The sequence below is a fragment of the Periplaneta americana genome, chromosome 13, assembly GCF_040183065.1.
Source record: "Periplaneta americana isolate PAMFEO1 chromosome 13, P.americana_PAMFEO1_priV1, whole genome shotgun sequence".
Lineage (NCBI taxonomy): Eukaryota > Metazoa > Arthropoda > Insecta > Blattodea > Blattidae > Periplaneta > Periplaneta americana.
Window position 1 is genome coordinate 139,205,880 of NC_091129.1, and position 26,963 is coordinate 139,232,842.

At 33.4% G+C, this 26,963-nt stretch overlaps 1 protein-coding gene across 1 annotated transcript in view; it reads left to right on the forward strand.

Moving 5' to 3' along the window:
- The window catches only part of LOC138712500 (putative ATP-dependent RNA helicase TDRD12), a 116,056-nt gene that overhangs the window by 31,002 nt on the left and 58,091 nt on the right, over positions 1-26,963 (forward strand). Inside the window, exon 8 of the mRNA XM_069844381.1 lies at positions 23,743-23,905. Within this exon, the coding sequence (XP_069700482.1) occupies positions 23,743-23,905 (163 nt within the window). The remainder of the gene's footprint in view (positions 1-23,742; positions 23,906-26,963) is intronic.

The window sequence follows — 26,963 nt, forward strand, 5'->3', positions numbered from 1 at the left end:
CATTATTCCAAGGTTATCAATACACTCAGAACTAATGAAAATGCTATGCACATCTCTGTACTTCTTTTTTCTTTCCGATCCCTTGAACTGTCTTTGCTGCCCCTCCAAAGTGTTTTGCAAGGGGCACATAGCTTTCCTATGCTGCTTTAACATTTCTATAGCTAGGTGCTGGCCTTGGAATTGTAAATATCTTTCCAATTTTGGAAAAAGTCTGACCCACAGCTGTTGCGCACTGATGAAACTAAATTTGGCTTTTGGGGGACATGCTGTATGTTGTATTTAATTTGTCAGAAAATAATTGAAGATTATTAATAGGCCTGCCTGCACTTCCTACATTGTATCATGTACTGCTAACTTCAACCTATGGCTCAAACATTTTTAAATGTCTACTGAGAAGAATCATATCATAAATCATTATTATTATTATTATTATTATTATTATTATTATTATTATTATTATTATTATTAAGAACGTTATAAATTAGTTTATGAAGTAAGTGTTATCTATTCAGTTATTTAATTGCTTTTCATTCATTTTTATTTCATTTCAATAATATAGTTGCGATTATTTTTAATTCATTAATTGAACAAATCATCCTGCCATTGATTCTGGTTATGATAACAAGATCACATACAAACAAGTCTAAAAACATAAGTAATATCACGGCAAATTATCATCAGAGAATTTCATTTAGTTAAATATATGTATGATTTGAGGCTTTCTCGGCGTTGGTTCGCTAATATGTTTTCGCGGGATATCAGCCGAGTTAAATATAGCCTTACAGAAAACTGTATTTGTAATTTTCATTTTTTCCTAATTACGAGAAAACATTAGTATCTCTAAAAAGACATTTAGATACCAGTGTGTAAAAGCATTGTTAATATTTCTAAACTGCCAGTTGGCTTATAGGTCTATATGAATATTACATGGAGAATGTAGTCTAAGACAAAGGATACAATGTACTCCGTAATTACATAGGTACTTCTGATTATATCTATACCGGTATGGAGAAAAATTCATCTTTAGGAGATGTAATAGTTTGCATAAATCATCTTTGTGAGTTTTATATTTGGAGGAAGCTTGGATTGTGAGATTTAAATTCACTTTTATTCTAACATTTTTGTAACAACTGTATAGTTTGGAAGGTTGTTTGGACCTATAGACATCAGTCATTGTTTGTTTTCGTACTGCACAAAACAAAGTAAAGGACTTATTATTCACATGGGGTTACTTTGTCTTATGTGAAACTTAATAAATTAGATATGCTAGCATATATTATATACAGTGTTGATCTAGTCTGCTGTCAAAAAATCTGAAAGTTAGAATTTATAAAACAGTTATATTACCGGTTGTTCTGTATGGCTGTGAAACTTGGACCCTCACTTTGAGAGAGGAACAGAGATTAAGGGTGTTTGAGAATAAGGTTCTTAGGAAAATATTTGGGGCTAAGAGGGATGAAGTTACAGGAGAATGGAGAAAGTTACACAATGCAGAACTTTACGCATTGTATTCTTCACCTGACATAATTAGGAACATTAAATCCAGACGTTTGAGGTGGGCAGGGCATGTAGCACGTATGGGCGAATCCAGAAATGCATGTGGAGTGTTAGTTGGGAGGCCAGAGGGAAACAGACCTTTGGGGAGGCCGAGACGTAGATGGGAGGATAATATTAAAATGGATTTGAGGGAGGTGGGATATGATGGTAGAGACTGGATTAATCTTGCTCAGGATAGGGACCTATGGCGGGCTTATGTGAGGGCGGCAATGAACCTCCGGGTTCCTTAAAAGCCAGTAAGTAAGTGTTGATCACTGCTATGGAATAACAGTTAACATGTCTGACTGAAACGAGTGGGCCTCGAATTCAAATTCTGGTTAGGACAAGTTACCTGGTTGATATTTTTTTTCCAGGGATTTCCCTCAACCCTTTAAGAGTAAATGCTGGGTAACTTTCGGTGCTGGATTCTGGACTCATTTTGCTGACATTATCATCTTCATCTAATTCAGATGCTAGATAGCCATCACAGTTGATAAAGCTTCGTAAAATAACCTATTAAAAAATTTACAATGTTGATATTTTAAGGAGAAGAGAGTAAGTTCAGAAAAATCGGTAAACTGAATAATCATTATACAGTATTTTCTTCCTTCCTTTTTGCTTTCTTTCTTTTCGTTGTAGTCATGTGCTCTCCTTAAAAACTTCAGTAACATGTAGAATAATAATATAAATGCTGTCAGTTTTGAAATAAGGATGTCCTGTACTCAGAAAATCGGAAGATGGATGACTATAATTTTGTATCTTTTAAATACTAATCACGGAATTCTTTCTTACAAGGAATATCGACATTTTCATTTATATGTTAGTGATAAAATAAAGACAACTGTTGACTGTTTCCTGTATGTTGACATGTGTGTGTTATTAATATGCTGTGGTATCTGTTGCCTTTTTGTTTTTGTTTTTTTCTTTCATTGATTCAAAAGGTCTTGAGCTGTCTTACTTTAACCAAAGTTATTGATAGAATATCTCGAAGTTGCTTAAACAGAATTGGCAAAGAGAAAGCCTTTATTATTATTGATTAAATGGAAATGATGTTATTTTCAAACAATACATTTAATATTATATTTACACATAAATGTTACATGTCTCTTTCTTTAATGAGAGTTTTGTTTAGGGAATGCCATTTTTATTAACAGCTTTCAACCATGCTGTTATGCTTGAGTCTGATAGTCTTGCTTTTCCAAGTAGTGAAAATTTAAAATTTCTGTGTATGAGTAATAGCTATTAAATTAAAATACTTCATGTACTTAAACACTATCTTATAAGGGCTTAGATTAATTTTACTTCTTTTTCAGTTTATTGGATCTGTTGGAGTTGCTGGAAACCAAAACAAATGAAACCATCTGATTGAATGGTGTCATCATATAATTTTGATTATTCCGGAGAATGAGAAAACAATTTTTTTTGTAATGTTTTGAGTTACTGCTTAGAGTTAGCTTTAAAAAAAAAATGAAGACTAAAATTTTTAGAGAGCCCTAAGAATGTATAAAGTAATTTTTGTTTAATTATGTTAAGTGTCATGATTGATTAGTTGGTTACCAGACTGTAATTGCCACAAGCTAATCATATCAAATTGGCATTGGTGTTCAAAATATTGGTAGAGGCAACTAACATTGTTTTCATTTGAAACTTTAGAATATGACGAAAGTGAGACAACTATAAGGCTGTTAGATTACTGGTTTTCTATTATTAGTTACTTATAGGTTATTGATCATATAAAGAATACGTGTTGTATTCTAGGCAGGAATTTTGTTCATAAACTAAGATGTTAAAAAAAAATGGAACTCCTGTTCGGCTTTCTCTTCATTAAGATACTAGTTTGCTGCTATTTATTATGTATAGTGGCAGCTTGGACTTACCATCTCGTCATGGTATTCCACAATGGATATAAATTCGCTCTTAAGCAAACTGTTGCTGCTGCTCTTATACAGAGGTACTGCAGCAACTGCTGCAGCTATTTATTTATTTATTTACTGGAGCTTCCTGAAATCAGAGGCTGCCATTAGACAAAGCATAAAAAAAAAAGAACAAACAAATAAGACAATGAAAGATAACAGAGTATCTTCAGCAGTAGAGTCGGGATTTTTATGTAGCTATATGTTACGAGATAGTACTGTTATTGCAAGTTATCTTGAACCTTACATCCCCTAAGTCTGTCTTTCGTACTGCTCGGTACGGCATGTACTCATCAACGTAACGACACGGCAAGGATGCCCCTCCCTCGGGTAACGTGACTCTTTTCAGAAAACATTGGTTCTTTCACTTCACGGCTCCCTACTGTAAAAGAACTTGGTTCAATATAGACATCATCTCACGACACTCCGGTTTCGAGAGGAGAACATGGTTTTGTAGCAGGTTTTAATTAACCTGTAATGAGTAAGTATTTAAATATAATCGTTTGTACACTCCTCCTCTCTCATCCGGGCTGCGGAGCGGCAATGGCAGAGTTACTACAGCTATTTTTATACATTATATAGGTCTACATGACTTACACCTACAGCTGATATGTACATATTCTTATAACAATATTTTACAGGCTTATTATTTGAATTTACATTAATTTACAATTATACACAATCCATATCCCTATCATTGCTGCCATCATTGCTTGGTCCAAAATTAATTATTATTTCGTCAATGGCATTATCCATTCGGAATTATCTTCTTAATCGTAGGTACTACTTTCTGAACAAGACAGAATTCTTCGATTGTATCCCGAATGACATGTTGATCAAGTCGTCCATTTCAACTTTACACAAGTCCTAATTCTGGAATGAAATAATATGTTTTGCAGACTATAACAAAATAATAACTTACAACAGTAATTCATTATGTCGCTCACAGTACACACACTATTGTATATAACTTTTGTAGCAATAATTTCTTATCATTACATACCTATTCTTTCCCGGAGTAGTGTGAGGTTCATTCGGTTGTAATTCAATATTATTCTTAATTCTCTTCACAGAACTAATACTTTTGCCAGAGTATTTAGCTGCTTTCTCATATTCCTTATCAAGAGGTTCCAGCAAACATTTGTTTTGTTTAATTTTTCCTCCTCGCAACAATTATATTTGCGACTCTTTCTTCGTTATGTGTAACAGCATTACTTTTTCTCCGTAGTGGTGTGATTTCACCATAATTACTACCCTGTGGTTGCTGCTCCATGTTAACACTACTGGTACGCAGTGAAGGAAATAGTTCTATGTTTTTGACAAGAGATTATGATGCGGAGCATGCGCAAACAACTCAGTTGGCTCCACCCATGTTACGTGCTTCCTTCCCTCTGCCCTTCTGTCCCCGCTCAGAAAGTTCAAGATAACTTGCAATAACAGTATGTAGGCCTAGGGAAAATTCTTTAAATATGGGACTAAGTATGTGGTATTGGAACTAAATTAATTATTATACATTATTGGCAATTGCTTCATTTCCAAACAGCTGAAAATTGAAAAACATAATTTTACATCTCTAATAATGGTTAGCTAATATACAGCATTTACCATGACTACATATGCTGCTCTTAAGATGAGTTCTTAAAGATGATAAAACGAAATAAACCAAATCTTACTAATTTTCATGTAATAGGCTACAATTTAGCTTTGAATTCGCAAGAGGACGAAAAGTCTGTACAAATTATTATCTCTGTTAATTTCTGAGTATAACTAAAAACAATTGTTAAAACTGATTTCGAACTTACTTTAGCAGCAAAATTCTAGAATCTCCCGTCCTTTTCACCTGAGGTTTTCTCATTAGTACTTCAATTAATTTTTCTTTGTCATTTTGGGAATTTATGTTGTAATATACTATGAATGTTTATATACTGTATATGTTAGACTTCATTTTCTTTTCTTTTTTCATATACTGTATAGCCATAACTTATTTTTGTGCTATAGTGGAAGAGGATGGTAGGCTTATATTGTGATACGGAAATAGTGTTAAGCAGTAAAAATGATACTTTATAGAGTCACTCAGATATTATTATTATTATTGGTGGCATAGTTATGACTGTTACTTTACTTGCTATCACTGTGTTAACTGCACTGTAACCCAAAAGCTATACTTTTTACTGCATGCCCCACACTTCCAGCAACAAGTGAAAGTTGGTGTGTTGATAATGACATCAGCTCCAATTGATGATAAAAGATTGATTGTCATATAATTGTTGACTATGTTCAGTCAGAATGCTTGTTTATTGAAGTATTCTTTATTTCAAAACTAACTGCAGTATGACTTCAAAAATAGTGACCCAGCTAAAAGCCAGAATATGTGTGTTCATTTGAAGTGACTTGAAGATGTACAGTTTGTGACAATGAAAAAAATATGTAATGCTACAAAACGATTATGCTCTCTAGATTTGTAGATTGTAAGAGATGGAATATGTAATTGCCTAAATATTTGAAAATTTAGGTCCTTAATAATTAGTTTCAGTATATTATCAAAATGATTGTTAATGCATAATGAACAGCTGTGTGATCAATACATATTGCAGTAATGATCGAACATGATTTTTCTGTTAGAGAAAATGTTAAACCAGGTTGTGCAGATCCAAGTTCACTTGGGCTTCATAGTTCTGTTCTTGTTCTGTTCTTATTCTTGTTAGTAGATAATATGCTTTATTAGAAAGCATTTAAATTGTTCTAATGTTTTCGGTATTTCGTAATTTTGGAATTGATTATATCCCATATGATGATGATGATGATGATGATGGTAATAATAATAAGAGTAATAGTAAAATTAATTCGTGCATACATTTTATGATTTTATTTCTGTTAACTGAAAAATTGTCCGCTATATTTTTACGAAAAAATTTCCACCTAATCAAAATGTTGCTTTCTTCACTCCCTTGCTTATTATCTCCAGAGCCTGCACTGTATTGCTTATTCAATATTCTCATTAGTTAAAGTTTATCAAACAGAAGTCGTAAGTCATCTAATCTTTGATGGAAGTGTTAGTAGACTCCAAAACAACGCCATCGTCACTTTTGTTTTGCCGTAATATTAATATTGATTAAGAAACAAGCACTGATGAATATCATTTTGTGAGAATTTTACTGTTCTAATCCACATTGTCACAATGCTGTTTGCTGCACATAGCACTGATGTATTGCCTATCATTTTTTAATAAGTGTAGTTATTGCTAATTAAGGAAAATATTAATGTTGTGTAATTCGTGATTTCCCTTCTTTAAATCTGTTGTGGACTAACTACTTTATTTTTACGACATATTCACAACTCATTCCCCCTAACAAATGCGAAGTTGTATGTTGTATTGCTGTGTTTGTCTGAGAAAACTGTTTGGTGTAGTTAATTTCCAGATAATATGTATTTTTAAATCGTGTTCCATTTTAAATTATACATTTCCAGCTTTCATTTTGTTGTGCAGTTCAAAAAATAGATTGTGTAAGTTGTGGCTCTTTGAGCAGCATTTAGTTCATCCACTGAGCAGGAGGAGAGTTGAATGATAATGATAGCAGTACAAATTATGAAACTTGCAAAAATAGTAAGCCAATAAATTGCTTAATAAGACTAAAGTTTTCAGGGAAATGTATATGAAGTATTACATCAGTACAGTTATAGAACTTAGCAAAATCAGTTTGCTAAAAAATTGTTTTCAGAAAAATTTATAATCATTTTCTAGTACAATTTATATATCTTAGGAAAATCACCTAGCTAAAAGATTGCTTAATAAGGGGAACATTAGTAGGAAATTTTATAATTACATCAGTACAGTTATGAGATTGAGTAAAATCAATGAGCTTAAAAAAATTGCTTAATAAATTAAAGACTTTCAAGAATGTGTATAATATTTATTATATCAGTACTGTTATAAAATTGATCAAAATCAATAAACTAAAAAAATCTCTCAATAATGCGAAAATTATCATCTCTCACTTTTGTGTTTTCATAATCTCTTCCGTTGTGGCTATTGCAAATGTGTCTGTATGTTGTATTTTTATAGGACACATCAACCATTTTATCATACCATTTATATGTATGTGTGTGTGTGTGTATATATATATATATCTTTCATAAACATATACATTCATCATTTGCCAGTAATTTTCGTGCTTCCTGCATGGAAACAGAAATTACTTAATCATGTGCCCATACTTTGTTTTTGCTACCAATTGAATACTATTTCTTCTGCTTTCATAAGCAACTCATATATTCATTTCCTTATCTGTCTAGTTATACCAGTATACTCAGACTACTCTATTATAATTTTAGTAGTTTAGAAGGTGTTGCTCATGTATACATTTCCTTACCTATCTAGTTATACCAGTATACTCAGACTACCCTATTACAATTTAAGTAGTTTAGACTAGTTATACCAGAATACTCAGACTACCCTATTACAATTTAAGTAGTTTAGACTAGTTATACCAGTATACTCAGATTACCCTATTACAATTTAAGTAGTTTAGACTAGTTCTACCAGTATACTCAGACTACCCTATTACAATTTAAGTAGTTTAGAAGGTGTTGCTCATATATGCATTTCCTTATCATCTGTCTAGTTATACCAGTATACTCAGACTACCCAATTACAATTAAAGTAGTTTAGAAGGTGTTACTCATGTATGCATTTTCTTATCTGTGTAGTTATACCAGTTAAGATAAAGCTTATGTGAAAGAATTTGAAAGTCAAACCCAATTTCCCTTTGCCAGTGAATGTTTTCTCAGTTGTGGATTTAACACGGTGCAAAGAATCTTGCATCTTCTTCACCATTTTCCTACTTGAGAAGATAAAATGAAAGTTCTTTTTAATAACGAATATGCTGTTTATCGAAGATGTAAATATTAGAACGTATATTTTAGGTCTGAGGAGAATCCACATTTCTTTCAAGATGATTTGGTTAGTAGTACAGAAGATCATCTGTTTGGACCTAATTTTTTTCGATGGTCCAGTGAATCAAACAAATTATCTGGATATGATTAAAAAATGGTTGCCTACTGAGCTTTAAAGCAAAGGCATCGCTTCTACAAGATGGCACACCAGCTCATTTCGTCGTGAGTGTGCAATTGCATCTTACTGAATTTTTCTCAAATAGGTGGATTAGTCAGGGATTCGAGAACTTTCCTTCACCTCTCCCATGGCCACCACGAAGCCTGTATCCTACCATGCCAGACAATTCTCTTGGAAATAATAAAGCAGGAAGTCCACAAAAGGTGCTATTTTCTAGAGCTGAGTTGAAGAATATTGTGTACTATGCCTTCATGACTGTGACGTACAAATGCTGGAGAAAATTAGCAAGTATCCTCTCTGCAGAGACCATAGAGGAGTACATACAGATGTTTTGAATCTATAAGAGACAAATCAAATAATTTTAAATTACTTGGTCCTCTTCTGCCAAAAAGAAGTGTTGGAGACCTTGTAATTCTTCTTGGTATGGCAGGATAATCAAAGCCATGTAGAAAAGATATTTAGAAGAAGAGCAGTGGCAAGAAAAATATAATGGAGAATTGGAAAAGAACTCAAGACAACTACTGAAAAATGGAAAGCCTGTAAAAATTATTTTAAATCTATATTGATGATGAGATATACGGACGTTTTGACACACACTTCTTTGTTTTTTGTGTGTGTGTGTGCGCGTGCGTGCGTGTTTTTATCCTCATCAACATTATTATGATTATGATTATTATTATTATTATTATTATTATATTGTGCCATTGTCTCATCAAGAATGAAATAATTCTCAAAATCAGGCATGTGGGTATGTCAACATTTATATTTATTATTTCTATGGCTGTTCTAGTTCTCAGTCATATTTTTCCTCAGAATCACTTGTAGTTGTTTAGAATTAGAGTACTACATATGCAGCCTATAGTGAACATGGCCTGCTTAACAGGAAGTGCACACAAAAGATTTTAATTTCATCATTACTTGGTTTTTAGTTAGCATTGTGTGCCTTTGCTGTTTATAAATCTGGTTACAATCTAATTAAGTGTACAATTTTTTTTTATTTATATTGTATTTTCAGAAATGATTCTAATCATATATGCTACATACATTTTTGATAATTAAGTCACATTCAAAATCAAGTAATAATTATGTATTGGAAGTAGAAGTAACGATCTTTCTATAATGTATCTCACATTGCAAGAAACTGAAGTTATTCTTAACATTTCTAAACAAAAAAGTGCCATTGTGTGTATGGTCACCGTTTTGAGAATGAAAGTTCTTAAATGTGCCTGTAATGTTTTATTACTTAATCACTTAATTATTTACATTCTTCCATTTGTTCATTTCCGTCGAAGTTTATTACGAGGTACAGTCAAAAAATAACCTTAATAACTGTTTTATTAGTTGGATATGTACAATTAGACTACAAACACTTCATCACTTTTAACATAGTATAATAGGAACACTTGCATTGAACGCAGTTGGGACTATGTTGAAAAGTGATAAATTGTTTGTAGTCTTATTGTACATATTCAATTAATAAAACAATTATTAAGGTTATTTTTTGACTCTGCCTCGTAGTAGTAAGTTTTGTGCGTTAAAAGTGGTACTTTATCACGATACATTGTTAGCCCATCATATTTTACTTTCTCCTCAGTTTTTGTGTGTTCCTATTGCCCGTTGGCCACAATTGTTGTTCAAAGACTCTGTCCTGTGTGTTGTGATTTAAAGAATGTTGTACAATAGTAGTGATATTCTGCATTCTTGTTGAACTGTGATCATTGATTATTGCTTATTATCGTATGTTAAGTTTTTCTTATCTTCCTGAAATAAAGGAAATGTATGAGGTGTGTGTACATGCATGAACATATAATTGTGGCTCGATTTAAAATATAACTTGCCTAGACTTACATATGTCCCACTTTATAAAAGAAGAAGGATACAAGTTATTATTATTATTATTATTATTATTATTATTATTATTTGGGTTGGATAAAAAGTAATGGCAACAGTTCGATATTTCTGACATGGCTTTATTCACAGGGGTACAACATTTACGTACCTTCTATATAGTCGCCCCCCTTATTTATTACCTTTTGCCAAATGTTTGGAAGGCATCGTACACCATCAGCGCATCCATCTTTGTTGATGTTCCGTATTGACCGCCCTAAAGCACGGATAATTTCATCTCTGGTATTGTACTGGGTCCCTCGCAGTGGTTCTTTCACTTTGGTGAAAAGATCATAATCACATGGATCATATCGGGTGAGTACGGTGGATATTCCAGTAGTCCGCGTTTTCCGTCTGCCTTGGAGGTACAGCGTGGTGCAGTATTACCCCATCAATGTCATACGCCACAATGAACATCTCCTTCACAGCACTTTGTGTAGGGCGCACTTTCTTTGGACGAGGAGAACTGGGATGCTTCCATTCATTTGATTGTCGTTTCAAGTTTGGTTCATACGAGCGAGTCCAGGTTTCGTCCATAGCGACGATTCGTCCAAGAAAGTCGTCACCTTCCCTTTGGTACCGGTGCAACAAGGCCTTCCCGGGACGCTTTAACCCATCGTGCAACTGTGCGATATGGCAATGCTGCATCGCCACATGCTTCACGCAGTCCCTGAAAACATTCTTGTGCACTATGACCTCGTACCATTTCAATTTTGATCCAGGAACGTTGCTCTAGTTTTGTAAGGATGGTTTTAGGGCGCTTGCACTATCCCTATGAAAGTGAACGTTCTACACACTGCAGTAGATTGATGGAGTACTATCGCCGCTAGCTGCACTAACTCATCTAACGTCCTTGTTCATGTCCACACAGCTGGAAGCTCTCGAACGCACCATCATCATGTGACAGCAGTGTTGCCATTACTATTTATCCAACCTATGTATTATTATTATTATTATTATTATTATTATTATTATTATTATTATTCTTGCCCAAAAACTGATAGTTATTGCAATGATAATCGATCATTTAAAGTTATATGGTGGTAAAAATTCATTGCAAAAGTTCAGACAAGTTATTTATAAACGTATTTTTTTGTATGTTGTAACTGTGAATACAATTATACATTATAGGCAAATGTTTCATTTTTATTATAGTTTTGTCACGAACTTTCTTTATCATAATTGTTTCAGACACTGCTAATTTTGTCGAATGTTTATTGTACTTATGTTTTAATTTATCAATACAGTGAAACCTGTTTAAATCGGAACCTGAATAATCCGGAATCCTGTCTATTTCGGAACAATTTATTGGTCCCGGCGAAATTTGTATGTATTATGTGTAATTTTTCCTGAATAAAACTGAAACTGTCTGCTACTGTTCAAAACGGAAACAATATTTTGGACACACTATATTTTGTAACTATATTTTGAAACAGCTTGTAATTTCAAGGAATATACGAAATATGTAGGTCACCAAGATAAAAACAAGTTTTCTTTGCAAAATTTTAGAGGGTACGAGGGTGTGTTGGCCTGTCGGTCATAAATTTTATTACCCTGTTGACTAGGCAGACGAGTCCCTTCAAAGATTTTCAATGCTTCACACCCGTATACTGTCGTAGCTAAATAGAGCGCAAGTGTAGTGATTTCCAGGTAAAAAAAAAAAAAGTTGCATAAAATGCGGCATTAATATTAAGTGATGAAGTAAAAGTTATCGAGATAAAGGAAAATTAGAAACAAAGTCTATGTGAATTAATGTTGAAGTTCAGTGGAAAACTCAGGTGTGACACTTTAAAAATTAAAGATCATAATGAGTGAGTGGCTTGCGGCCGATATTGGTGACAAAAAAGAAACAAGAAAGCAACTGTTTATGTGAAAATAAATGAACTGTTGTGAGAGTGAGTTCTTCATGACCTTTCAAAGAACAAGCCAATTTCTGGATCTGTTCTGCAAAGCAAGCTATTGAACTGGGAAAGAAATTAAATAAGCCAGAATTCAAGGCTTCTAATAGATGGCTCTTAGTCCAATTAATTAATAATGTGCAGTGATATGCAATACAGTATTAGAGTATAGTGTTAGATATTAAATAGAATGAGATTAGTAAACTTTAGTAATGTTTAATGACTAATGAGTAAGTTACAATAATATTTATGCAGAAAATGAGATTTTAATCAAGATGAGTCACCAACGTAATAAGCGACAGAAAGCTGATTTAATGTGATTAGTGTTAAATGGAATATTTTGTATTTCTTGCAATTTGCGGCATGCCATTTTGTTTTGCATGTATATGAATGATAAAATATTCCATTTTAATGTCACACCTGAATAATACGGAAACCTGTCCACAACGGAAAAAAAAAATTAGGACCATGTCACTTCCGTCTTGAACAGGTTTCACTGTAATTATTGAAACCATTCTAGAGAAATTTGGTGTGCATGGATTATATCCACATAGCTTCGAATTCGCTAATAACATTTCCTAAAAAAAAAACATCATTTCTAGATCTCATTATTTTCACATTCATAATATTGTTTAACATGAAACGTTTATGCTCGGTCAAATGGAGAAATGTACAGAAGTTTCAGCATCCAACATCACTTGCTTAGCAGCAGCAACAAGTCCACATCTGTGGAGTAACGGTTAGCACATCTAGCCGCGAAACCAGGTGGCCCAGGTTCGATTCCTAGTCGGGGCAAGTTACCTGGTTGAGACTTTTTCCGGGGTTTTCACTCAACCCAATATGAGCAAATGCTGGGTAACTTTCGGTGTTGGACCCCGGACTCATTTCACCGGCATTATCACCTTCATCTCATTCAGACACTAAATAACCTAAGCTGTTGATAAAGCATCGTAAAATAACTTACTAAAATAAAAAATAAAAGCAGCAACAAGTTATGTCACACTTAAGCAAGGGGAGTATGGGAATAAACAGAATAATCCTTTTAATGTATTTATTATGCATAATTAAGTGAACTTACCTCTAAAATGAGCAAACCTATTATGACGGTAGTCGCAATCATTAATAATATAACACATAAAGTGCATTAAATTTATTTCACTCTCAGTCATATTCAATCCTTAAATAAGAACCAATTCCTTAATCTAAATATCATAGTAACATTCAACTGGAGAACTTAAACATTTCACGCTATTGCAGGAATTCTGTGATTTACTGTCTCTTTTTGAAGTCATTACTACAGTAGAACTTGGTTATAGCGACCTCGTTTTGTGCGACACCTCACCTATAACGTCAAATATTCTGTGGTCCCAACTAATTCCCTATAAGACATATGCTTTCCTATCTTGCTTAATACGACAAACGCATATGCGTCTACCCCGCATATAACGTCATTTTCAACCTCAGTTTGGAATAAGATTTTCTAAAATCTAAAGTATTTTAAGAAATATTTTGTTGAAATCTGACCCTAACAAATTCTTTACAGTCTCCTTCTGTCATAGACCTCTGGAATGCAGGCGAATTCCCCAGCCCATTGTAACCTGCCCGAATTCATGCGGTGTTAGATCAGTTTCGACAGTAAGTTTTCACTAAGTGCACGCATTTTAACGCAGTATGGCCACTAAAAGAAGTGAGTGATGCTTTAGAAGTCATTCGAATTGTGAACATGTTGTATGAAGCTAGGGAAGGGAGCAGTGAAACTGCAACTGAAATTATGAACATAGAACGTAATTTAGCCCTAGAAAGTGTGTAGTGGGCAAGTAGAAGACAACAGAGTAAAATGACTGATTACTTCACTTCAAAATAAAGTAGTTTGGTGAGTAAGGAACAAACTGTTTTAATACAGAATACTGTATTTATAATTGTAGGCCTACGTGTATTTTATTATGTTCATTATAGGCTTAAAAGTCAATACATAAATCTAAAATAAGTCTAATTAAGTTTGTTGTTTTTCATTTTCCACCTCACTAGATTGATAATGTGAATTTTGGTTACTATGACACTCGTTTATAACAACATAATTTTTAAGGTCCCTTGGATGTCGTTATAACCAAGTTCTACTGTATTTGCATACAGACCACTAACTTGGCTCATAACTTCGTTTCATCTGTCTGTACCATCACATGATTCATAACAAAATGAAACAAATGTGTTACTTACATTGCTTGAGATGTAATTGTTAGTCATTCAAAGGAAGTACATACTGATGTATGGTTGGCAGAAATAATGATTGATAGAATTTGTACGGTAATATAATTTTATAGTAACAAACTTTGGATTACATTTAGTAAAATTGTTGATAGTTGAAAATTATGATAACACAGGCCTGCAAAATTAAGGTTCATAAAAAGTTTTTTAAAATGTTATACTAAATTCACTGTTCTTTAGGGTGCTGAATCCAAAATTCAGCTCAGTTTTTCTATATCACGTTTCATTTTACCAAATTTTTATTGGAAGTTGTAGCTAAGTGAATGTAGAATAATTGAATTCAATGTTTCTATGATGTTTCTTAATCATAACTCACAACAAATATATTTTATCCAGGAAGTTCACACAACCATGGCTAACCATGTTTCACACTGAAATATGAAGTTACAGCATGATAGCCTTCTAGACTTTATTTGCAATGACCACTAACAAGTTACAAACAATCACCACTAAGAGTGTTGTTGTATGAATGCTGTAAACTATCAGAACCCCATTTTGAATATTAATACCATACAAACATTAATTTTAATTTTGTGGAAAAACTGTACATGATATGACATTTTAAATGCCATATTCCGTTTTAGCACACAAAAATACGTAAGGGACAGCTAAAATTTTCGAAAAAAATTTTTTCATCGCAGGTCTGTAATCAAGTTATAAATGTAGTACAGTACTTTACAAGCTCACAGAACCTGCAAAACTGGGAAGTGTTGCTTTTATGTTTATGGTATGAAAGCTTTCAGTTACATTATATCTGTAGTTTAAACCATTTGACCATTTGGAACCCAAAAACTAAGCTGATAAATTTTATTCGTCTCTAGTAAACTTTCATATGTTGACAAGTGATCCTTGTTCATATTTAAGTTGCCTTTCTCTCAGAGAGTGCTTTTACATAGACAAGTAGGTGGATTTTACATTGTAATTTGCATGGAAAAAATCTACAATATTTTTAACCTATAAAATGGATTGCATTTAATCACACTAAGCAAGCTAATGTATTTTACCCGTCTCATAGATCGTCCTCCTCTCTCCTTCCTCGCATCTGCTAGAAGCGACCTCTCTACCCCCGTACATCTCTCTTTTAACTGCCCAGATAAGTTTTGCGGACAATAGATTTACAGCACATAAAAAAGAATCTTGTCCCTGATAGACAGCTGCAGGCAAAATTTATTGGCCATTTCTCGCTCTTGGTATTTGATGTAAAATAGGATTAACTTTGTAGTTGAAAGCATCATTAAGCAAATTACTACGACTACCACCACCACCACCACCACCACCACTCATGATACAACCATCTCCATAATTACTTTTATCACTACTATTGCTATTTTATGTAGCTCCATTAATCATCATCATGACATATAGTTTGCTTCTTATGTTGCACTGAGGCATAAAGAGTTACACCTTTGTCTCATTGCTCATAGATGTGGATGCTTGGGTGAATGACTTAAAGTCAAGGTGGGATAAAAAATATATTAAAGTTCACAGTTAATTAAAATGCAGGTTAAGGTTGTGTTTAACTGCCCTGTTAGAGGTTTGATTTTGAGAATAACAGAGATGTTTGTGTCATCTGTCTTTTTTAAATAACATTGTTATTTATATGTTAGGATTTAGAAATTGTGTTACGAAAAGTATAATAAAAACTTCCTACACCGTAGCTCAAAGTAATGTGATTGATAAAGGGAATCATAATAAATACCTCTTTTTTACACTCATACTAAGATATTTGTCTATGTTTATTATATATAACAGTGCTTGGTATTTTAATGAATTATATTTTGTATGTTAATTAGTGAATTCAATGGAGCCTGCAGATAGTAACATAGACTTGTTTGTATTTGTTAGCATTTCAGAATAATATACATCATATTCAGTTAGTATAATAAAGGGAATGTACCTGCAAATAATTATAAGGTCTTGTTCATTTAACTTCTCTGTACTCATATTTGAGAAGTGGATGAAATACACATAGTTAGGTATTGACTGGTGTTTTCTACATTGATTTAACTCAGCGTACCTTTATCTATAAAGTTTTATAGTTAAGGAATTATTTTACACGAAGTTTGGAATTGTGAGACATTTTCATTAAGTAAATACTAACATACACACCTGAGTTTCAAAAGGACGTCTGTGTAACAACCAAGTAAGTCATACATAAGTATGCTCTCCTCATATGTAGACTATTACTAATTCTTGAACTCAGTAGTCATGAGAGGCACAGTAGTTGGACATATAGTTCTCACACACTTTGTAACTACTTAATTGTGGATTTAGCTATGTTCATGTTGAATTAGGCAAAGAATAAATCCATTAAATATCACATGTACACTTAGCGGCAAAAAGAATGGGCCGGCCGACAATTTCTAAGTTCCAGAGACATACATTGCGCATGCTCGTCTCGTCAAAGCCATAGTTCACTAGATAACACATATTAAACCATTTAAATTTGCTGTATTTTGTTTAAGAGTCTAAAATATGTAATAAAATCGAATGGCGGGTTGATTCTAGATACACCAGGGCCCTTGAAGAGTGAAATACGAGTAATAATAAAATTGATAAATACAAAATCAACCGGAGCGAATATGAACAGGAAAACCACGTATTATGCTGAACTGATATTAACTAGTCACAGTAGCATAAGTCGTTAACGGCATTGGTCTATTGAACAAGTTGATAGTAGTAGTTCGAGGTTCGAATCTCCCCCAATCTTCTTTTTTTAATTACAAATTTGCCATCATATGTGTCTCGCAAAGCTATAATTATGTGGCGATATCTCTTAGAATATGCCCAAACTCTAATAAATAATAAACCTCCCTCCTTTTTCAAGCAATACTGCTATCTGTTAATACAACGGAAAACGATATCCAGAAGGAACACTTTTCTTCCAGCAGGATAATCATCCAATACACACCGCCAACCGGATTCAAAGATGATTTACGAGGAGGCATGATGTCGACCCAGTCGACTGGCCTCCAAATTCACCAGATATGAATCCGATTCAAAATTTGTGGGCTGCAGTCAAAAGGATCCTACACTCTAATTGGGCAGAACAACCACCCGTTCGGACACCTGAGGAATTGTGAGACAGAGTTTCTAGATGGTGGGAGGAGATGGCCAAGAATTTAGACCTGTTCCATAATCTTGTGGACTCCATACCGCGCAGAATGAGGGCAGTTGTTGACGCAGGTGGTTTGTGGAAGAGATACTAGTCCCCGTCACAGGCCTTATTTTGTTAATATATTGAAAAATTGTTTGTTTTTTTAATTTAATTATTTATTTGTGTTTGATATGCGTCCGGTTTTTTAGGATGTGAAACAAGTATTTTTGTTTATACAGGCCAGGTCTCGCCTATTAATAGCCCACAGGTGATGGGCAATAATATTTTTACAAGGCAGGCATAACGAAGTTTGTTAACAAATGCCATTTCACATGTAAACTAATAAATTAAGTAAAAGTTAAAAAAAAAAAAAATAATAATAATTTTACTGTACCAGGAGGTGAACTCACAACCTCTGGTACGGATGTCAGACTTCTTACCACTGGGCCACACATTGCTCGTAAGGTTTACTACCTTATAGACGGACGATTTTCAATGAAGAGACACCACAGCAATGCTTTGGAGTGGGTTACGTTTACACGAGTGAACCGCGCGATAGAACTTAGCATTTCTATCGACCAAGAGTCGGCCCATTCTTTTTGCCGCTAAGTGTACGTACAGAACACACATTTCCAAATTACAATTGAAATTCTTTTATTTTATTCCACTTTCTCTCTTACACTACATAGTTGTGCAGTTACGTATGCTAAATGAATAATTTAAAGTAACAGGATTTAAGCTGTTCTGTATCAGATATTAAGATGCTTTGGAGGAAATCAATCAATCTTCTTAATGTATCCAGCTGTTTGCTGACAACATAAAGTCCACTATAGTCCACTGTAGTCTATTCAGTTGTTGTTTTTCACGAGAAATGAGGAAATGGAGGAAATATTGAACATTCTGTCCTACAGAATAGACCTTTAGTTTTCACTTGAAAGAAGACAGACTGTTGCATAGTAAGTGTAATGTATAAAATCTATGCAAAATATGTTAAATTCTTAGCTATATGCAATGTAATTTTTTAAAATAAAAATTGATAAAAGTCGCTTTTTGTTTTTATTAAGTTATCCACTTTCTGCTGTAATTTGACACTTCACTATTAATTCTCTTCTATCATTCCTTTCACTGTAAATCTCGAGATCGTAAATAGAGAACCATTTCATTGCATTTAGCATATGACTTCAGTGTTCAGTTGTTTTGGGATATTTTTTATTAGTTTTATTTATTTACTAGCCATACCCGTGCGCTCCGTTGCACCCTTTAGAAATAAATATAAAGTAATTACATAATTAAAATAGGACATTTGATCCAGGGAACATTCGTGTTTGATATAAGGATAAATCGTTTATTATGTTACTTAATTTAAATTGTATTTGCATAATTAAAATGCGATCATTTTGATCCAGAGACCTCTCATTTGGTCATAAAAATTATTTTAGGAAATACAGGAAACGAATGTACAGAATAGCCTATCAAGTTTTCTGTGCATAAGAAGCTATTTTAATCTTACCTGTCCTCGATTGACTCAGAAGTTACTGTAATAACATTATAGCATTATGTCCATCTAGAGAAACTACACTTTCCAATGGTGAATTAATAATTAATTATACAAATCGGTTAATTTAGCTTCTGATATTACTTCATACAAACACAGAAACATTATCTGTAGGCTATCTTTCATAGCTTTCGATTGTTGCTGTCCAAGGCCCCTTATAGACGAAGTCATTTTTTTTTTATTTCATTACACCGCCTTAGATGGCGTTATTGTAATTTTGAAACTCATTTATCTCATTAAATATCAGTCCTATCAAAATTTTTCAAGGAATAAAACTTATCGCAAATTATTTTTAAAGAAACTTTTGTTATGTAACATTTTTCACAAAAATCAATAATAAGCGAGATATTTCGATTTATTTAATTCAGGCCCCCTTATAACCCCCCTTTTAAATAATGTATTTTGAATGCCGTATAGCCTAAAATCTAAGTTACAACGAACTTAATTTATATTCCAATTTTCATCGAAATCAGTTCAGCCATTATCGCGTGAAAAGGTAACAAACATACAGACAGACAGACAGATAGACATACAAACAAAAATTTCAAAAAAGCGATTTTCGGTTTCAGGGTGGTTAATTGTATTATTTTTGGAAAATCGAAAATTACCAGAAAAATTTCTGCTACAGATTTATTATTAGTATAGATTTTCTCTTGTGTTTACAAAGGAGCTCTGGGTTTATTTGTACATAATTGGTATATAGATATATGGTAATTATTTTCGAGTTTATTTAATACTTTAATATAGAATAATTCACATAAAAATAAATACAATATTTCCAAAATAGTAGTAAACTACAGATGTTAAATTTTTTGTTATTGAGTGCAGCTGTTCCAAATTGAAATCCAGAATCAGTGTATAAGAACAATTTAACCCTTAGAAGCTGGAATACTTATACACTATTGCACCCATAAGTCTAACTCTTAACCAGAGGTTCGTATACCTGGATAATCGGGTAAATTCGTGTTGGGTTCGTTAGCTGGGTGGTTTAAGGTGCACAAGATATGTCCGGCCAGCTTACTGTCCCTAAGATTGCAGGTTCACGTCCCGGCCACTGCAGTCAATTGAGCCTGTGGTAAAGGATGGGAAGGGCTCATGTAAAACAATCGGTCTAATGGTATGCATGAAAGCTGATGGGGTTTCAATTTACAAAAAAATTTTTTATTATTTTAATTCAGTGCTATGTTCTTAATGTTATATAAAATTAAAGAATATCAATGTATTTTATATATAACATACAATTTATAACATATTATATCACATCATGACCATAATACTAGCTGGCAACTTTAATGGACGCACAGCTCCTAAGGGTTAATGTAAGTTGTAATGTTATCTCTGAATCTTTTTTTTTTGTTACATATTGTCGGCCTGGGTGGCACCGTCGGTAGAGTGCTGGCCTTCTGTGTCATGACAGACTCATATCGGTTGATTTACTGGTGTGTAAAAGAACTTCTGCAGGACAAATTTCCGGCACATCAACGATGCTGATATAACCTTGACAGTTGCGTCATTAAATAAACCATAATTTCAATTTTTTTTTTATTACATATTATAGATCCTCTGCAGTTTCACTTTTGCACTTTACCCTAAATACATTGTTTATAGTTTTGATTTCATTTGTGAGATTATTTATAATCAATTATTTTGAAAATAATTTTCTGAAACACTTTTGATAACATTCTTTCAAACACATCACAGATATGATATATGAGTCAACTAATTGTACAAAATAAAGACACTCAAATATTCTTTACTTTCTATATCGTTCATGATATATATGTACATACAGTAACCTTAAATGTTGCTACACAGTGTTGAATTACAATTAACATGTGTTGAATTACTGACTTTTGTGTACTTCTTATACAGTATTTATTCGACACAGTTTTCGAATTATTGAAAATTTATATTCGTGTGTAAGTAATTAGATATAATCGAATTTTCTTGGGATACGACGGGGTACATTTTCTCCATATTCACTGCTTTCATCTAAAAAAATCCGATTTTAGCAGTTTTTTTGTGAGAAAAGTATTACCACATTAGAAATCTTTGCGTGCATTTGTTTTACACTACAACTTAGGATAGAGGAATCAGAATAAAATTAGTTCCGTTCTGATTGACTTGCCTTTTTGTGTATTTTTTAAGGGCTTATTGCAATGTACTGGTTTAGAATAAGAATTGTAATACTCTGTAAGGCATGAGATACATGAGTCTGTTTCTGTATACTTACTGTATATCAACTTTCGGAAGTAACATAGATCGTGAAGTACTGTAACTGGACCACATTTTGCAGAAAGGAACCAACCCACATGATACCTAAACTGAGAAAAATGCACTTTAAAGTTAAACGTGAATAAATACATTCATGTAAGTACATACACATTGCTTTAACCAAAAGCATATTATAGGACTATCTTTGTTAAAATATGGTTTCTTGGAATTAATTCGTTATTGAGACATTAAATTTGTTAGTGAGTTGGTTACTTTCTGCAGAATGCGGTCCATTGTCACTGAGAGGAAGCCTGTCAGTGTTTAGTTCTGTTTTTCTAATACTAGAATGTTTTTCCTCTTCTTTTTAAATAAAGAGGAAAGAATAGAAATATTGCTTTCAGAGATTTTTTGTGAAGCCTGTTGTTATTAAATTTAGATGTTTGTTCATGAAAAAAATTCGAACTCCAGTATATTCTTCTTCTTGCCCAAACTTTCCTTAGCGGCTTGCTTCAAAATATTTTGTAGAGCATTCCACTCATCTTCTACATTATTCTGAATTGGAGTTTCTTTTATAATAGTATCCAATCTTTTCTGATATAGCCAAATTATACTACTCTTTAAATAAACTTACTCGATAAGATAGTTCCTGAGGCTGATTTATATTCTTTTTCTTTCTGTACCATCTGGGTTTTATGCGTATAGAACTTACTAGAAGATAGTGATCTGATTCAATTTCTGGGCCTCGAAATACTCTTGTGTCTAGTACCATATTTGCTATTTTATTGTTACATATTATATAATCTATAATAGATTTCAAGTTCCTAGCTTCCCATGTAAATTTGTGACTATCTTCATGATCAAACAAGATATTCATAATTTTGAGTTGGTTATAGACCGAGAAATCAATTAATCTGTTGCCATTTCTATTACAAGTTTGTTCTCCGTGCACACCCATACAGTGTTCAATCTTGACATTCCCTACTCTAGCATTAAATCTCCCATCAATACAGCATGTCAGATCTATTAACTTTATTCACAATCCTTTGTAGTTTTGTATAAAACTGATCATTTTCTTCATCCTCTCCTTCTGCAGGAGCATATACTCCAATCACTGTCATATAACCTCGAGATTGAGGATGGGATTTGGATAGGAGAGGTTATAGAATGCACTTTACTATCCCTTGCAACCCTACTCCAGTATATTATTTTGTTTATTCATTAAAATTTCAGAGTAGAAACTTGTGTGAAAACACTGAAGTAATGTAATTTCTATCCTTACACACACATACACACACACAGATATGTATATATTTTTTTCTTTCATTCTGAACTTTCCACCAATATGATTTAGCATTATGTTACATACAATATGAACTATTCGGTTTGAAAATCTGCAAGGCTATTTCACTTCCACCTTGTGTATATATATATATATATATATATATATATATACCAGGTGTTTCAGACCACCTGTATCAGCCTTTTTTTCTCGAAAACTATGTGATACTGGTTGTTCATAAAAAAATTTTGATAACCAAAGCCTATGTGAAGAATCGATTGGTGGTAGTACCATTTCCTATAACAAATCGAAAGTAGAGCCTGAGCGCCAATTCATGGCACCTGTGCGAAAGACGAATTTGCATTCACTTACATGGACTCACCCAAAAATCTTGCTGGAAGGGTGTTTGAACAGTACGCTCTATGAGTAAGCAGTCACTCGCACACACAGAACTTTCCCCACTCCGAAGCCTCAGAAAGAAGGTCGCGCATGTTGGTGCCACGAGTTCGCGATCAGGCTCTAGGAGTACCTGTTGTCAACTTCGAAATTTCAAATGAGAACATGGATCATTGAAGGTACCATTGGAAACTACTTTTTAAAGAGAAACAACTTTTACTGAAACTTTTTTTTCTAACTTTTATTGTTTACTCACAAAGTAACAAAAATGGTATCTTCTGAGAAATGCTCTATGTTGTTTATGTAGTACACTCTTCATTGTAAGTGTTCAAAATGTAAGCCACCCTGTGCTAAACAATGTTCTGATCACCTCCTAATATCCGTGATTGCACTTCAGCAAGGAATCAGTCAATAAAATGTTTATAGTGCACCAGATTAGTTGTACTAGAAATTTTATTTGATTTTTTATACTAGCCTAGTTAAATATCTAAGTTCATTAGAGTTAGTAATTTGAAGTGTGATTTTTGAGACTCAATAAGAAATTACATAACAAGATGACACTGAATGAAGAATTTTCTCTTAATTTTTTAATATTTCCGTCTGTGACCTAAGTGACACTCTTCTGTTGCAGTTTACTTCCTGCTTTATCAGCATCTTCACAGTTACCTAAATTATCTGCAGGACACAAAATTGCTAATCGAATCCAGATGTCTCGGATTCTTATACATGGAAATATGGGAACTAGACCCATTCAGTCAATAGCAGAAGCTAATTTTCCTAAAGAAATTCATCAGGTAAATGAAGTAATTAATAGAGTGGTGCAGACAGAGCACATGACAGACAGAATGGCATCATAGCAAGGGTTCCGACATTACTCGGCGTGTTCCCTGTGTACAAGCGACGGTCATGTACACGATGTGTTGACGTACAGACAACACAATAGAAATGACACAGTTCTCTAACGTTTCTACAATTAATTTCCTACAGATACTTCAGTAAGATTTCAAAATTACAAAACTAATTAACCATTTCATCCTAAACAAATAATATACTGTATACATGTATGATTTCATACTGAACGCAATCAAAATCACTGTTTATTTGTAACGGGTTCATGTTATTCTATTCACAAAAGCACTTGAAAAATAGTTTTTTGTTTTTCCTTTTCTTTACAATGAGTGTGATTTATTAATGCACATGTTATACGTTATCAGATTTCTTCCAAATATTGTTACAATGCACAACAAATGACATTTGTAAGTTATTAACAGAAAACGATTTTCGTCTATCTGATAGCATGGCCTTATATGTGGAGAGGCTTCTTTCTACGTCTGTTGAGACAACTGGGGCATACGTAAAATCCTGTAAAACATTTTTTTTTCAACTTCTGTTAGTTCTTCAAAGGAATCCTTATCTCCAGAAATACTGTCACTAATCTTTCAGAGTTTATAATATCCACCATTTTTTCAACTTATTTGCTATTTTCGCAGATATTATTTTACCAATTTTATCGTCTACTTGAGTCACTTTCTTCCAGATATTTCGCAGTAGGGAAATCTGATCAACCAGTTTTGTAACAGACTTTTCTAAAGCTGTTATACAATCAGGTATAAACCCATAATTCGATTCAATGTATTCCAATTTGTTTTATGCTTGAATCAATTAACAAAAATATCACCATATTCGGAATTAAGTCCCTTAAACTTTGCCGAACGAATTTGCTCCGCCTTAGACATCGTAACACTAGAACCGAACTGTTCTCATGTTCCTTCAGTATTGACGTTTGCTTTACTACGCTGTACCTACTGCTTGCAGCTATCCTGTGTACACAAGGTGAATTTACAACCCTTGCCCTGTTGCCGGTGTGTCGAACAACTGCTCCCTTTGCACTGCTCTAGTAATTAGTTATAAGTTTATTTTCCTGCTAAGAAAGTGCAGTTCATAATGTTCTGAAAGTGATTGTGTTTTCAGCTGGTTGTGTATACTGGCATCGAAACTTATGAAATTAACTGTATGAGTTGTTAACAGATCCTTGAACATACAAAAGGTATGAAGGAGTCGAAACCTGTAATGCGATCATGTTATTTGTGATGAACCTAAGACTGAAGGTGTAAATGGGCTGAACTTGGTCTGAAAGATGAAGTAAAAGGATTAATGCGTAAAGCAATTTGTTTGTTGCATGGAGAGAATGTCGTGAAACTTTTGGTATGGCTTATGGGAACCTGGAGTTGTAACTGCATGTCAGATAATTACTGAAGAAATATTATATGTCAGAGATTTGAAAATATATGCAAAGTGAGAAGAAAAATGAGCTCATTTAGAAAGTCTCCTTGGCAGAAAAAATATGTGATGTAGAAAATTTATTTTTCTTCTCACTACAACCTGTAGATGGAATAGAAATCAAATGCATTGACACTACACACTCTAGAATTAGTATGATGCCATGTTCCCCATGATTAAGAAGAATCCCCTGCACAGTTGAGTGTTGAGATGAGACAGTTCTGCACTGTTTGGGTGTAAAATATAGTCTGCACAAGAAGTTAGTAAGTTCTTTTGTATTTATAAAATTATACTGTTTATTTACAATATAATCTACATATAATGGTTTCAACATCTAAAGTTGTTTCTGGTAGATCCCTAAGAGGTCAGGCAACGAAATATGTGTACAATGTTGCACAATTGTTAAAAAAAATCAGAAAGAAGAACATGGTATGAATATAAGTGTTACAACAATTACAAACAAAACTACTGAAGTTTCTGAAAGCTTGGCCAACTCTATGATAGTAAAAGAAGCTCTGGCGAATTTCTGTGCACCCAGAACAAAAAAGAATATCACAAAAAAGACGAGAATCGAAGTTGATAGCTTTATGGACTCTGCAGTTAGAAAATTCGTGCATTTATGTCGTCAAAAAAAGAGTGAAAATTATTAAAAGTCCTTAAAGAAGTTCATATTATCTGCTACATTAAAGACATTTACCCAAGAAAATGAAAAAAAAGATATATACATTGTTATCCCATTCATTGTTGCCAATATGTCTGCATTGATATGTCTGCCGAGCCACATGAGATGCACATGTGGAGATGTATTGATCACAATAAAAACTGGTGAGTTCCTCTGTCCTTTGCAGCAAACGGCATTTGGATAAATTTATTACTGAGTTATAAAACTTTCTTATCGGGAGTATTCATTCAACCACCCAAGAGAAAGAGAGAGAGGGGGAGGGGAGGGAGGGAGAGAATTCTATGAAATCCTACTGACACTCTGAGCAAGGACCAGAAATGGGACAGGGCAGAGGTTTATTGTTATTCTTGGGGGATGGAAAGAGAGGCTTGTTGAAGTTGCCTGCTTAATTTTCAAAACTGGATTACGAAAATTTTTGCAAATTGTTTTTGAACGAATTTATTCCGAAATTAGAATCACGAAGTGTTATAGTTATGTATTATGCAAAATACCATAATGTGGAGGTACATTAAAAAACTCCCAACATCTACCCCTTCCTAAATTGTAGATTGATTGTCACAACATGGAATGGTCTACAATGATTCCAACGCCAGATCTCATCAATTTCAATTGGCAAACAAAGTGGAACATGAAAAACATTAAGTAATGGATGAATTAATAAAGGAGCAAAGATACCTTTCCCTCTGCTCCCCCCATATCAGCCAAAACTAAACTCTGTCGTGACTGTAGAGCGTGAAATTAAAGAAAAATTGATTACTCAGGGCATTGGGCCATCTTTACTGAAAAGGAAACAAGTTCAGAAAACTGTTTAGTGAAGAAATATTGTGAATATGTTAATGTTAAGGAGGAAGAGAAACAGTCTTTTGAACATGATTTATTGTGAACGCAGG